This window comes from Siniperca chuatsi, linkage group LG16 (genome assembly GCF_020085105.1).
Source record: "Siniperca chuatsi isolate FFG_IHB_CAS linkage group LG16, ASM2008510v1, whole genome shotgun sequence".
Taxonomy (NCBI): Eukaryota; Metazoa; Chordata; class Actinopteri; order Centrarchiformes; family Sinipercidae; genus Siniperca; species Siniperca chuatsi.
This window is the reverse complement of record NC_058057.1, coordinates 24,396,086-24,408,434: the sequence shown is the minus strand read 5'-3', so window position 1 is coordinate 24,408,434 and position 12,349 is coordinate 24,396,086. Positions and strand designations below refer to the sequence as shown.

General features: G+C 37.3%; 1 protein-coding gene across 2 annotated transcripts in view; it reads left to right on the top strand.

Annotated features, from left to right (window-relative positions):
• gtf3c2 (general transcription factor IIIC, polypeptide 2, beta) overlaps window positions 1-12,297 on the top strand; it is a 29,671-nt gene extending 17,374 nt beyond the window's left edge. For both annotated transcript variants that reach the window (XM_044169008.1, XM_044169010.1), the window contains exons 15-20: window positions 3,038-3,199; window positions 4,556-4,634; window positions 5,863-5,991; window positions 6,256-6,528; window positions 7,702-7,809; window positions 9,968-12,297. In XM_044169008.1, coding sequence (XP_044024943.1) covers window positions 3,038-3,199; window positions 4,556-4,634; window positions 5,863-5,991; window positions 6,256-6,528; window positions 7,702-7,809; window positions 9,968-10,168 — 952 coding nt within the window. In that variant the 3' untranslated portion in view covers window positions 10,169-12,297. The remainder of the gene's footprint in view (window positions 1-3,037; window positions 3,200-4,555; window positions 4,635-5,862; window positions 5,992-6,255; window positions 6,529-7,701; window positions 7,810-9,967) is intronic.
• Window positions 12,298-12,349: the final 52 nt, after the last annotated feature.

Below are 12,349 nucleotides of genomic sequence, written 5' to 3'. Positions count from 1 at the left end.
AGACCTGCAAAGACACCTTTAAAGTAGTCCAGGCTGGTTAGATAAATCCATGCACAAGTTTTCCTAGGTCTTGCTTGGACAAAAATACCTGAATTCTTACTATACTTTAAGCCGATAACAGGCTATTGTTGTCATTTGCTTCATGTGGCTGTTAAAAATTAGGTTGACTTTGTTTTTTACTTTTAGAGAAAGGCATTCAAGGTAGGGATATCCCAACCTGAGTCCTTTAATATTGATATTAATATATATTAATACTGAGTCCAATCCAATACTTATATTGACCTAAATGTTTATTAAATGTGTGTCTAACACATTGAAATAACAGATGTAGCTTTCTAAGTTTGAAATATCTTATTTTTAAAGAGCTTCTTGAACCCGACACCCTGGTTCCCTGCCCTGGTTCCAAACTATATAATTGATCAGCTTAAATTATTGATATGATATTATTAAGGAAAGTTTAACTGGGAGAATGCGACTCCTGAAACTGACGTGAAGCGATCGGCTAGAGAGAAGACGCATCACTCCGTTGGATTTGTTGGAACTACAAAAGCACTCCACTCGCAATTGCACCGGTGAAACAGAATGGTGCTTCTTTTATTTGATAACAGTCTTTGGCTGAGCACAGACACCGGCTTGTAGATACCACTTTAACCTGACAACAGCCCAGTTTTATTTTGGCCTGTCATAAACTTACTCACAGAATTAACATTAATTAGCGACAGCTGAAACAATCAGATCGACGTTGATGACAGATTAGACATGTCTAATTCAGGGTGAATACTGACTTTGGCACCAAAAACAATTTTTCACTTTTATTTATTGTTAACTGAACTGATTTTTGCCTTTTGTCCAATGCACTTGTTTAGCAACTCAGTGGGACAGGAGTCAGTTATTTGGTGCCCCATATTACATTGTTCTTACTAGCCAAATGCCAAATCAAACTATAGGGGGAAATACTCTAATTTAGATAAACTGCTTGTACCTTACACGCACATCCCAAACTCTGATGCATTCTGTATATGGCTATGACTATTCACAGAGGTGAACACTGACTGGCCAATATATGCGATAAAAGGTCATAGCTCGTCATTTCACTTGAACCCTCATAGAGACGGTTTCATCCCTCTTAAATGTTTTTGCTCCATTACTCAGCTAATGTATGTGTAGATGAGAAGAAAGATGGAGGGGCCATTTACATCACTAATGTCTGCTACAAGGATTCACTGACACGTTGTGCAAGTCAGCACAAGGGCTAAAGCAATATCCCAGGCCAAAATTGGCTTTTTATTAAAAATCTGATATTTGTCATCCACCTCTGATGTTGAGGAGTTTCCTCTTTTTTCCCCCCTAAACTGCTCCAGTAGTGGTAGTTGTCATTTTTTCAGGTGCTGACAATCCACTTAAAACATTTTTTTGTAAATATGGCTTTTAATGCCACATGATGTAAATGTCTTCACAGAGTTTGGAGAAATGGCTGAGTTTACAATTCTTGGAGAAATGCTAAAACAAAAATTTGGAAAACATGTTGAAATTTGTATTGACAATCAGGTCAAAATATGAGATATCAGCATCAGCTTTCAAACTCTGCTGATGTTCCCCAGCATCAGTTTGACCTAAATCTTACTTATTAGTTCAACAGGGTTTGAGCCAGAATTGAGTTGCAATTTTCCAGCCCTGTACGTTCCATTTAGCGCTTGAGTACTGACCAACAGCTAATGCTAACAGATAGTAATAACCCTCAGTTATACTCAGTCAGTCTCAGTCAGTGAAATTATAAAGTTAGCTAACATAGCTAGCTAGCTTAGCATCAAAGGGGGAGACTGAGAGCTGCCGGAAACTGAATCAGTTTAGATCATATCTGATATGTTCAGCTTTAACTTACCAGCACTTTGTCATTATTACCAAAACCGTAATGCCGATATTACCACTAAATGTGAACTACAGTAAATTTGGTCTGGTTTTCTAAATACTGAGGAACTTTTAGAATTTGGTCAAATTTAGTGTTTATTGTTCCCCCCTTGGATAGAGCAGTGACCCCCTAAAAAGTACTGATGGGCCCATTTGACCCCCTCCTAAACAATCCTGCCTCAAACACTTGTAGATATAGCTTTGTATTCACATTGCATGCCTGAAGCTTATATAATGTATAGTCATTTCTCGAGGTAATTCATGTCGCCATTAACATCACTGCAGCATCGTTCATCTCTGGGCAGATCTGACACATATTAGATGAACAGCCATGTTCTTTTCTCCATTATTTATTATTCATTATTTCATTCATTTACTGTGTTTGTGCTTCACACAGTTGCTTTTCTGTAAAGGTAGACGTAAAAGATATGAACCTAAAGTTGAACCAAAGGTGCATACGTGAAAAACAACATTAATCCTCCAGACAGAGGGTCACCCTCCTGACACATCACCATCTTGTCTGGATCACTGCTTTTTAATTACACAGCCATGTTGAAAGAGATAAAACTACCCCTCTCTCTGATCCACTTCTACGTTTCTGACGTCATTACGTCAACAAGACGAATATTGCCATTATCACGATGTTAATTTTTATTTATCATATTAAATATGGTCGTGATATATCGTGACCAATATAATTTGGCACACCCCTAGTAGATGTCTAATCAACGTAAACTTTTCAACCACATTTTGCCCATTCATTGATTAAGTCCTCCCTGACACCTTCATAGGTGAACGAGTTGAGTCTCCAGAGTTTCCTGCTCTGGGGATAACGGTCAGCGTGCAATAGCCAGACCTTGAAAAAGCTGTGCATAACTCATTTCGCCTCCCACTGTAAATGTCCTGCCTTGTTTAAAAAATTTTTTAATAAATTAAGCACAGCTCTCAAATATCATATATAATATATACTGTATCAACCTCAAAAATCCTTTATCAGTGGGACCATGATGTTCAGCCATTTTTACATTTTCCACTAATGGAAAATCATGGTTTGCATCATTAACATGTTTTGGACACTAAAAACTTTTTATCCGTTGAGTTGTTAAAGCTGTTTCTTTTTTTCTCTCAGATACCTGTTGGTGACAGCAGGAGAAGACCGCTATGTGAAGACATGGGATCTGAGGAGGCTCTATGATCCCATCACTGTTCTGAAACGCAATCTGACCAATGAAATCTATTGGCCATTGAATGCACCTGGCCTCCTGTTGGCCCAGGAGAACGCCTATGCAGCGTGAGACAGCTTCTGTTTTTCCCTGTCATAACATTCATAAATGTCCATAATGTAATTGCTATCACAGGACATCTGTAATGTGAATTTGCTGTTTACATAGGATGAGGTATCTCTGCAACTTGTCTGATTTGGACAGTTTTATTATGCCAAAAATAATTTTGTTGACTCCCCAAATGGGGGTAGACAAAAATGAGAAATGCTTTTTAATTAATTGTAATTTAGTCCAATACAATAACAATAACTACAGCCTCAAAAACTAACGACGAGTTGAACAGCTCTCGACACAGTTAGGCCTTTTCTACAGGAATTTAACGACCTGTAACTCAAGGTGTAGCCATTGTCACAGGTTCTGCTTTTGTTTCCACTGTACTCCCCCGCTTTGGGGATGAGTTCCTAAACCTACCTTTTGGGCACTCCTCAGGAGGTGGTACTAAATCCAAGTTTCAGGTACTGTGAAGGGGAAAGAATGCAACAGCTGGTTTTCAACATGGAAAACACTGCAATGACATAAGACGTGTGTCTAGATAAGCACTGCACAGAATTATTTGTACAGTGTGGGAAGTACGTTATGCAGCGCATAAAAATGACGACGTTGGTCCCCGTGGCGCCATGCGGTGTCACCTTTTTAATGATGTACTGTATATCCAAAATGTTCTGGTTTGTAAAACACAGTGGAAAACTAGAACTAGAACCTAGACCTTATGGGGTTCTTACAGGTTCAGGTTATGGGAAGCTCCAGGTTATAGGTTAAGTTCCTGTAGCGGAAAAGGCCAACAAAAACTGAACATTATAAGTTTCATAAAGGTAGCATTTATTGCTAAGCTGTTAAAATGGATTTCATCTGATTGTACAGGTGTACCTATTAACAGGTGACTGAGTGTGTATGGCATGGGTTGGTGATTTATTTACTCCAGCGATTTGGTATTGCACTTCCATGAAGGTGGAAAACTTGGGGGAGACAGATTAAGAGGAATGGACAAAATCGAAGTGGAAGAAGTTGAGAAATCCCAACTCTGTGATTCAACTTGATAGTATTTTTCGCATTTTTCAAACTCCACATCCCCAGTTTGTAACACAGGCTTTCTGTAATAAATTTGTAGCCTTCAACCCATGGTGGACTCAACATCTTATGACATCCTCTGCATTAGTTTCTCAGCTGTTTTCACAGTAGTACTCCATGTGACTAGTAAATTGACTTTGACATTGAAAATTGTTGGTCTTCTCCTTTAAGTGCACTGGAAGAGTGTACATGAGTGTCATTCTGAGATTTCAACATGTTTCATTATTTCTTTTTCTCCTTTCCTTTCTTCCTACCTGTCATGTTTAATTTCTGTTGGTTTTATTTTTTTTATTCAGGAATGGTTCACATGGAGTCCATTACTTTGACCATAACATGCGCGCCTACTTCACAATTCCTAGGACAGGCACACTGTGGGTAAGTGTGACTGTGTTGTAATCTTCCATCCCTCAGTCATTGGCATCCCCTAAGTCTTTGCTCTTTAGGAAGTCCTTGAATTGTGGGCATGACGCTCATGTTGGCAAGGATGAAGAAACATGCAGGGGGTGGATGCTTGATCTAAACCCAAGCCATGCTTTGTTTTTGGACTTGTGTGCAAATCATGGAGCGTTCGTAATGAACACTTTCAACCATAACGTAGTTTCTAAATGTACCTGGTACCAGAACACCTTAGCCAAAGCCAAGTTTGACCCAGACCATAAAAGGGTAAGGCTGGCATTATTTTTATGTTTTTGTTAATTGTCAAAAAATCAACAAAACCAAAACCAACAGTGTATTAGTTCCTCTTAATGCTTTCTGACTTATCTGCCTTGTCTGTGTCACTCAGCCCCAAGTCCATTGGTTCCTACTGAAGAAATAAATCTGTTTAAACAGAAACATAAATCTATAATTTCATGTTTAAGAAAGGCTTCAACATTTCCCAAAACAGCTGGGTACTGTAGTTTTTAGCAAACATTACTCAAACAAGAGTAAATACTCCATTTGTTGACTTTTTTCAGCCGTGTATTAATACACATTTGGTGCTTTAGTGAGTTTTTACAAGCAGCAAGACAGCATATGTGGGATTTGGTCAAAATAAACTACATTGTGTGTGTGTTCATGGTAATGAAGGAACATGTCACCCAGTGCAACAGTGTGGCCCATTGATGTGTTTTTAATAGTTTCTGGACAACAATGGAGCTCTGTGGCACAGAGGAAGAAGATGCGTCAGTTTTGGATAGACATTACAATACTTGTTAGTAGGATACATTCACTGTAGGTTTTGGTCTTTTCATGGTATTTGTTGACGATAAGAAAAACAAAGAATACAGCTGCTTGAACTGATACATACTTGGCATTTTTATCTTGAGGCAAATTGTGGTGCTGAAATTACTCTCATAACCAAACTACCTTTAAATGTCTTAAATTCACTGTAAGTAATTTAGAAACCAGTTTTCTCCACTGAAAGTTACACTCAGTTTATATTATTCCTACAACAATGCCATATGATGAGAATTTTCCCATATTACAGTGTAAATCTTAATCTTAATCATAAAATCTAAAGAATTAAATTACATATGTCAGCAAAATCCCAAATAAGACAGTAATTCAAGAGGGAAATGGCTAATATCTTAATGCTGATTTGTCTATTTCTGTTTCATTGCAGTCCATATCTTACACTGATTGGTTGAACAGTGTGGTGACATCAGACAGCCTTGGTGAGGTGATCCTTGCCCTGTTACCTCAGATATGTTACAGTCCTCAATACGTCAAACGCACATTAGAGAGACGTTTTGTAAGTTTGCTATTCTTTTTGTTTATTTTATTCTCTTTCTTTCTCCCACCTAATTGTAATCACATTTAGTCACCTTTAAAGATAATAACTTGTTGTGTTATGTTACTGCCAAAACATACATTTTACAATTTTAAAAGTGGATTGAATAAATCATTTTCAGAGAAGTTGCAGTGATCGAAGCAAATACTGTATTTGCTAATAGGATCTGAAGAGAGGGCTAACAGTCCCTTACATTAATGTGTTTCCCTCACACTGTGTCTTCAGCCCATCTATTTAACATCTCTGGTGCCTCATGATGCAACTAAAGAAGAAAATCAAGAGATGGGAGGAGTGGAAGAGGAGGGAGATGCTGTTGAAGAGCAGGAAGGAGGAGACACAGAAGGACCGGATGCTGGATCTGAAGGAGGAAATGAGAATGATAATGAAAACACAAGAGATGGAGGAAGACGTAGAAAGGATAAAACTCCCCCTCTGCAGTTCCAGACATACAAAGAGGCTGTGAAGAAATACTGCCTCCACCTTACAGACAACAATATGGTGGGTAGATTCAAAAACCAAGTTACAAAGTGCTTTACACAGGGCAACAAATACAAAAGTTGTTATAATTAAAGAACTTAAATTGGAAAAAGAAAAAAACTATAGTTAAATAAAAGACCAAATTGAAAATAGAAAAATAAGAAGTTTTAGTAGGGGTGGGTGACGAACCTTGATACTTTTCTTGGTACTGACCGTAATGTTTCTATAGCAGCGAGTAACAAAAACTGTTATGTACACAAAGGATCGATGCCTGGTCAGTTTCAGTGCCCTCTCTGGTTGAAAGTCTGTTTCACCTCTGACCACACCCAGTGTCAGTGATTGGTTGCTAAATGTAAAAAAGTAAAGCATCGTGAAAGAAAGGCTTTGTTATCGATACGAAAACATGGGTATATCATCAGCTCTAGTTTAAAAAGATTTCAAACGATACCCAGCCCTAGGTTTAGGAAACGATTAGAGATGTGTTTCATAGGCCACTACTGCTGTTTTTGGAAATAGCTGCTAACAATTAACATTTTATACCAAATATTTTAATATTTTTTTGATTGACTAATCATGATACATTTTTGAAAGATTACACCATACTGTATAGTCTGACTTAATTTAAAATTTTTCGACTTTAATTTTAGTGTCCCCATGGGGACTTTTTCTTGCAGCCATGTGACATATTGAACACTCACAGACTTAAACATAAGCAAAGTAAAAGATAATGTACATAAAACATAAGAAACATGCATAAAACATGTAAAAAAACAAACAAAAACAAAACCCACCATACAAACTCACATAAAACAATGAATATCAAGTGACAGAATTACATAATTGTACAGCATCAATTGGCAGACATACAGCCATTATCATCCATCCCAATCATCAGTTACGAATTGTATTAAATAAATTGATGATTTAATTAATTGTATCATAATTTAAAAAAAGTGATAACACCTAAATAACATGTAAACCTAATTATTGGTTTAATAACAATGACTAACCTAAGCAAATCAATTTATAAGTAATGTGTGTAATATAATTTTTTGGTAAACAATGTAGAAGACCAGAAGATTTTAAGTAGCTTTTACTTCTGATGATTAATTTACCAGTTAATAGTGACTGTTAAAACAAGTTGTCATTGTATTTTTAAACTCACACATAATAATCATTTCCTCCAACTTCCAGCTGACCTTTACAGGAAGCGAGAAACGAGCTGTGTGGAAACGCATGAAAGACACAGAGTTGAAGACAAAGATAAACATGGATGAGATGCCATTGGCTGCACTACACAAGGTATCTATATATACACACACACAGTGCAGGTATCATCAGACTCCTGCTGCAGCTCAACATGAAGAAGGAGGGAAGAGAACGAAACACTAGAATGGAAACAGAGGTGAGGGATGGAAGAAGAGCCTCTTCCTCCTCCCTCTTCTTTCTCCTCCTCTGATGGGCAACTATAAAGACGGGCTGAATGTAATGATGTGTAAAATGAGAAATGTCACCCTTGGTGGAAGGAGGGAGGGGGAGATGGAAAGCAGCCATTTGAGGATTTGATGTGTTTAATTTTAAGAGAGGCAGAGTGGAGGATGTCGCTGTGCCCTCTGGGATGAGATGATGGACGGGCACTTCATGGGATAATCTCAAACTAAACGGTACTGGGTCTTTGACTGGCTTTGTGTCTGAAGGGGATAAATGGATTCGAAAGAGGAAGAGACTGACTCAAGAAGAGGAAGAGAAAAAATAAAAGAGGCACACGAGGAAGATTTATAGTGATGAAGAGATAAATGAGCGTCAGTAAAGAAAGGAAGGAGGAGACAGTCATATTGACTCACTGAGAGCTATAGCTGAGTCATTCACAGAGGAGGGAAGAGTGGACAAAAACTACTTAAATAAAAGTATTATTAGTATATAAAAACAATAACTCAAGCATCTAGCAAAGTTGACATGAAATGTGGAGTCCCTCGGGGATCAATACTTGGTCCATTGCTATTCAGCCTGTATATGTTGCCTCAATGCGACCTAATCCGCAAATACATTACGCTGATGACACAGAGTTATACCTGTCCTTGTCCTTGAGACTTAAGTATTTTGTGCCATTAATTCCAGATATTTAGTGTTTCCTTTTAGAATTAAAATTTTGGTTTGGTTTCCATTGAAACTACATTTAGTATGGTGGCTGTGAGAGCTTAACGCACTTCAGCTTAAAGAAAATTTCTGGTATTTTTCAAGCAAATTTTCATAATTATGTCCGCTCTGACTATGTATCATGCTAACTAAGCACTCGCCTCCTCCGTGACAGAGATTTGGGAAATCTGAATCCAACAAAACAGCATTTACAGCTTTCCAAATAAACTGAGAAAGTAATCCCCTGGATTAGCCATTGTATAGGGATCAATTTACTGGGCAACGTGCTGCCTAACCAAGCAGCTGCCTATTCATCTACGCTAATAACAAACATTCATTACTTATCTTTTCATATAGCACAATTCTCTCTCAACAGAGGAAAACAGATGTTTACAATATCCTGAAATATTTTGATTGCTTTGTAGGGTTGTTATCGTTGTTACTTACCATATGGAGAGCTTTTGTCCAGCCGACTTTCAATTGTTCCAGTAACTCAGCTGGGATCACTCTCATCCATGCACAAATACTGTCACATAACGTATACCCCGGTGAAATGTCAGGAAGGTATGAAAAAAGAGATACCGCCCAAGCCTATAAACCTTATCTCATTTCCTTCTACTTCTCTTGTATGCCCTCACCCTCACACACGTAATCAAACCAACATTAGCAGCTGAACAGACAGCTTGTTGGTTAGCCGGCATTTTGCCCTCAAAAGAACTATGAAGTTAGCAACAATTGCTAATCCAGGGGGCTACTTTTGGCTTTTACTTTTGGTTGGACTTAGAGACACGTATTTGAATTTATTTATATAAAATTTCATTTTATTTGGAAAGCTTCAGAAGGCTCACTCTGTGTGCTTTGTTTGTAGTTTCCAGAATCTCTATCACTAAAGTGGAGGTGCAAAGTTAGCCTGACTCATAGTCAGAATGGACACAATTATGATTAAAGAAGAAGAACCAGGTTGAAAAATATTTGAATTTCCTTTTAAGTCACTGATTGAGTGCATCAGAGACATAAACGACTGGATTTCCCACAGCTTGACAATGACAACCAAAATTTAAGACCTGGTTTGTACCCACTAATTTGTTGTTTTGTGCTTAAGTTTCTCATGTAACAACTCCTTACTGTGTATTGTCTGTCTCCATTGATCCAATTGTGTGTTCAAACTGTGAGAAACTTGACTGATTGAAGAGGTCTGCAGCTACAAATACAGGCTGTAAAGATTTTATTTTGTGTTTTGGAAATGGAACTGACCTCTGGTGACCAGTTGCAGATATTGTGAGCACAGACAAGAAACTTTTAATAATCTTTCTCCTCTCCTCAGGTGCGTTTCAACCCGAACATGTGCTGCCATACCTGGGTGGTGTCGGGAGGCCAGACAGGGCTGGTCAGACTACACTGTCTGAGGAGTATGATCAGCTCCCAGGCCAAGAAGATGATAAGTGAAAACCAGGCCCAGTTTAACGCACTGTACTCGCCAAAAGACCAGAAGGAGGCCGTCCAAACTGTGTCAGATGAGCTATAGCAAGAGTTTACTACAGAATCAGAAGGTGGATCACACTGTCACACTTTGTGTATGACTGCAAAAAAACACAAACCTCCAAAAAGTATTTTTAAGAATGATGAAAACTATATTAATATTTCATTAGCACATACAGTATATGCTATACATTTGCTGTTTGTCAGCTGGGTTTAATTCTGTTTCAAGAGTCTAAAGGCCTGCAATGATATGAAACAAATAATCAACCAATTCAACTTTAAACTTAAATACAAAAAACTAAATGATTTGCAGGTTGTGTGGCATTTCTTCAACAGCAGCTCAATGGTACTCTTTCATGAACTCTGAACCTGTTCCTCTAGTTGGAATTCTGCCTGAAAGTGTTCCAGGTTAATGGAGAACCGTAGGTAAGAGTTTCCTCCTATAACCTCACCATCTCCAAACTCTAAAATTTGTGTTTGCACAGACTGAACACTGAACTGAACACCACTTTACTTCCCACCAGATCGCTCATAGACATAATTTTTCCATCTTTTTCCACTGTTCACCAAATTTTTATCAAGTGTCAATGGTGACAATTTATTTTTATCCAACATTTGAGCAGCAGTTTGGCAGTTAAGTGCCTTGCTTAAAGCGTACCACATTAGCAGGATCCACCTAATAGTTATTGATTTTAAGTAGGTCAAGTAGGGTTTTTTGGTTGCTCCAGTATCTCCTATTTGGCATACAAATTGCAAATGGAAAACATGGCAGTCAATCCATTGTTGACAGCACTCCAAGGTAATAGAAATGTAAATTATTAGCTGCATTCACTGTCAACTGCTCTCAGGAAAAGTAATTAATACCTGCTGCTTTTTTAATTGATGATAATAACAACAACTGAAAATCTTAATTTTGCTGACTTCCAGTGATTTAAGGTTGTCTACAGTGATGTGGAAGTGTACTTCAGTGTGTGTCAGTACACCGTGACATCACTGTTGGGTGTGGTTACAGGTGTAAAGGACTTGAACCTTGGTTTGTTATTCTAAAAAAAAGTGAATACATTCAAAATAACAAAAACATGCAAACTGTTTCTTTTCAGTTCTGTCATAATGCAAAGCAGGCATTACTCATTATTATTCTTCTATATGTCACTAGTTGGTGTGAAAATTCTAACAAAAGTGTTTCTGGTCACAAAATGGAAGATATGAAGGACTCAGTTGCAAAATGTGAGAAACTGGGTAAACCTTAAGGCTTTCTTGTACATTATTTTGGCAAACTTTTACTTTTGTCATCAGCAACACATTCCACTGCAGTTTATGTGAATTTCTGTCTTCAGATTTGTTGGCCTTAATAGCAAGAGCGTGCAGCAACAGTAGCAGTATCACTCTTTCACTCGTGGTCACACAACGATCATTATAGCGTGTGCTAGTGTTGGTCTCTTGATAACATGCTATTTAATTTTTTTTTTCTTTTTTTTTTTTTTTTTTTACAATACCATAAAGATGGTTTATGGTTGATTATTTTTTTATAGCACCCCCATAATCTCCTCCCACCTCACTGTTGATGTTTTAAAACTGTGAACTGTGCTGAGTTTCAAAACATCTACAGCAAGCTGAGGAAATTGGATCGTCTGTTTAAGCTCATTTTTGCTGCTGTATTTTTGTAATTGATAATTGTTTTGTTTTACCACGTCAAGAACAACTCAGGCTATAACTGAGAGGAAATACTTGAATTTTTTTATTGTAACTCTGCCGGATGTAATGTTAATAAATGACAAATTTTAGGTCTTTTTTTTTTCATTGTTCCTTTCTTTACCTGTTGAACCTACTCATTCTTTTTTTTTTGTTATAACAGCTGCAGTATTGTGACATGACCTCATTTATTTTTCAGTGTCTACAAAATAAATTAGAAAATGTTATTATTTACAGAAGCAGCTGTCTCCTTTTTAGAGGTTGTCTAACACATGTTTTCCTCTAAGTTAAATTAGGGGTTTGAAAATGTGCGTATCAGTTTTGTTTTTCCAGTTATTTACAAATCTCATTGACAGTTTCAGAATGATGTTTAGTAAACACCATGATAATGTTTTCAGTGATGAAAAATAGTTCATTACTGACAATATTATCCTTAACTTGTAAATCATAAAAATGATCATAAAAGCATCAAAATGTACAGTGCCTGTTCTTTTGTTGTTCTGCTCTGTTGCTATTTTTGAAATGTTACATTTAA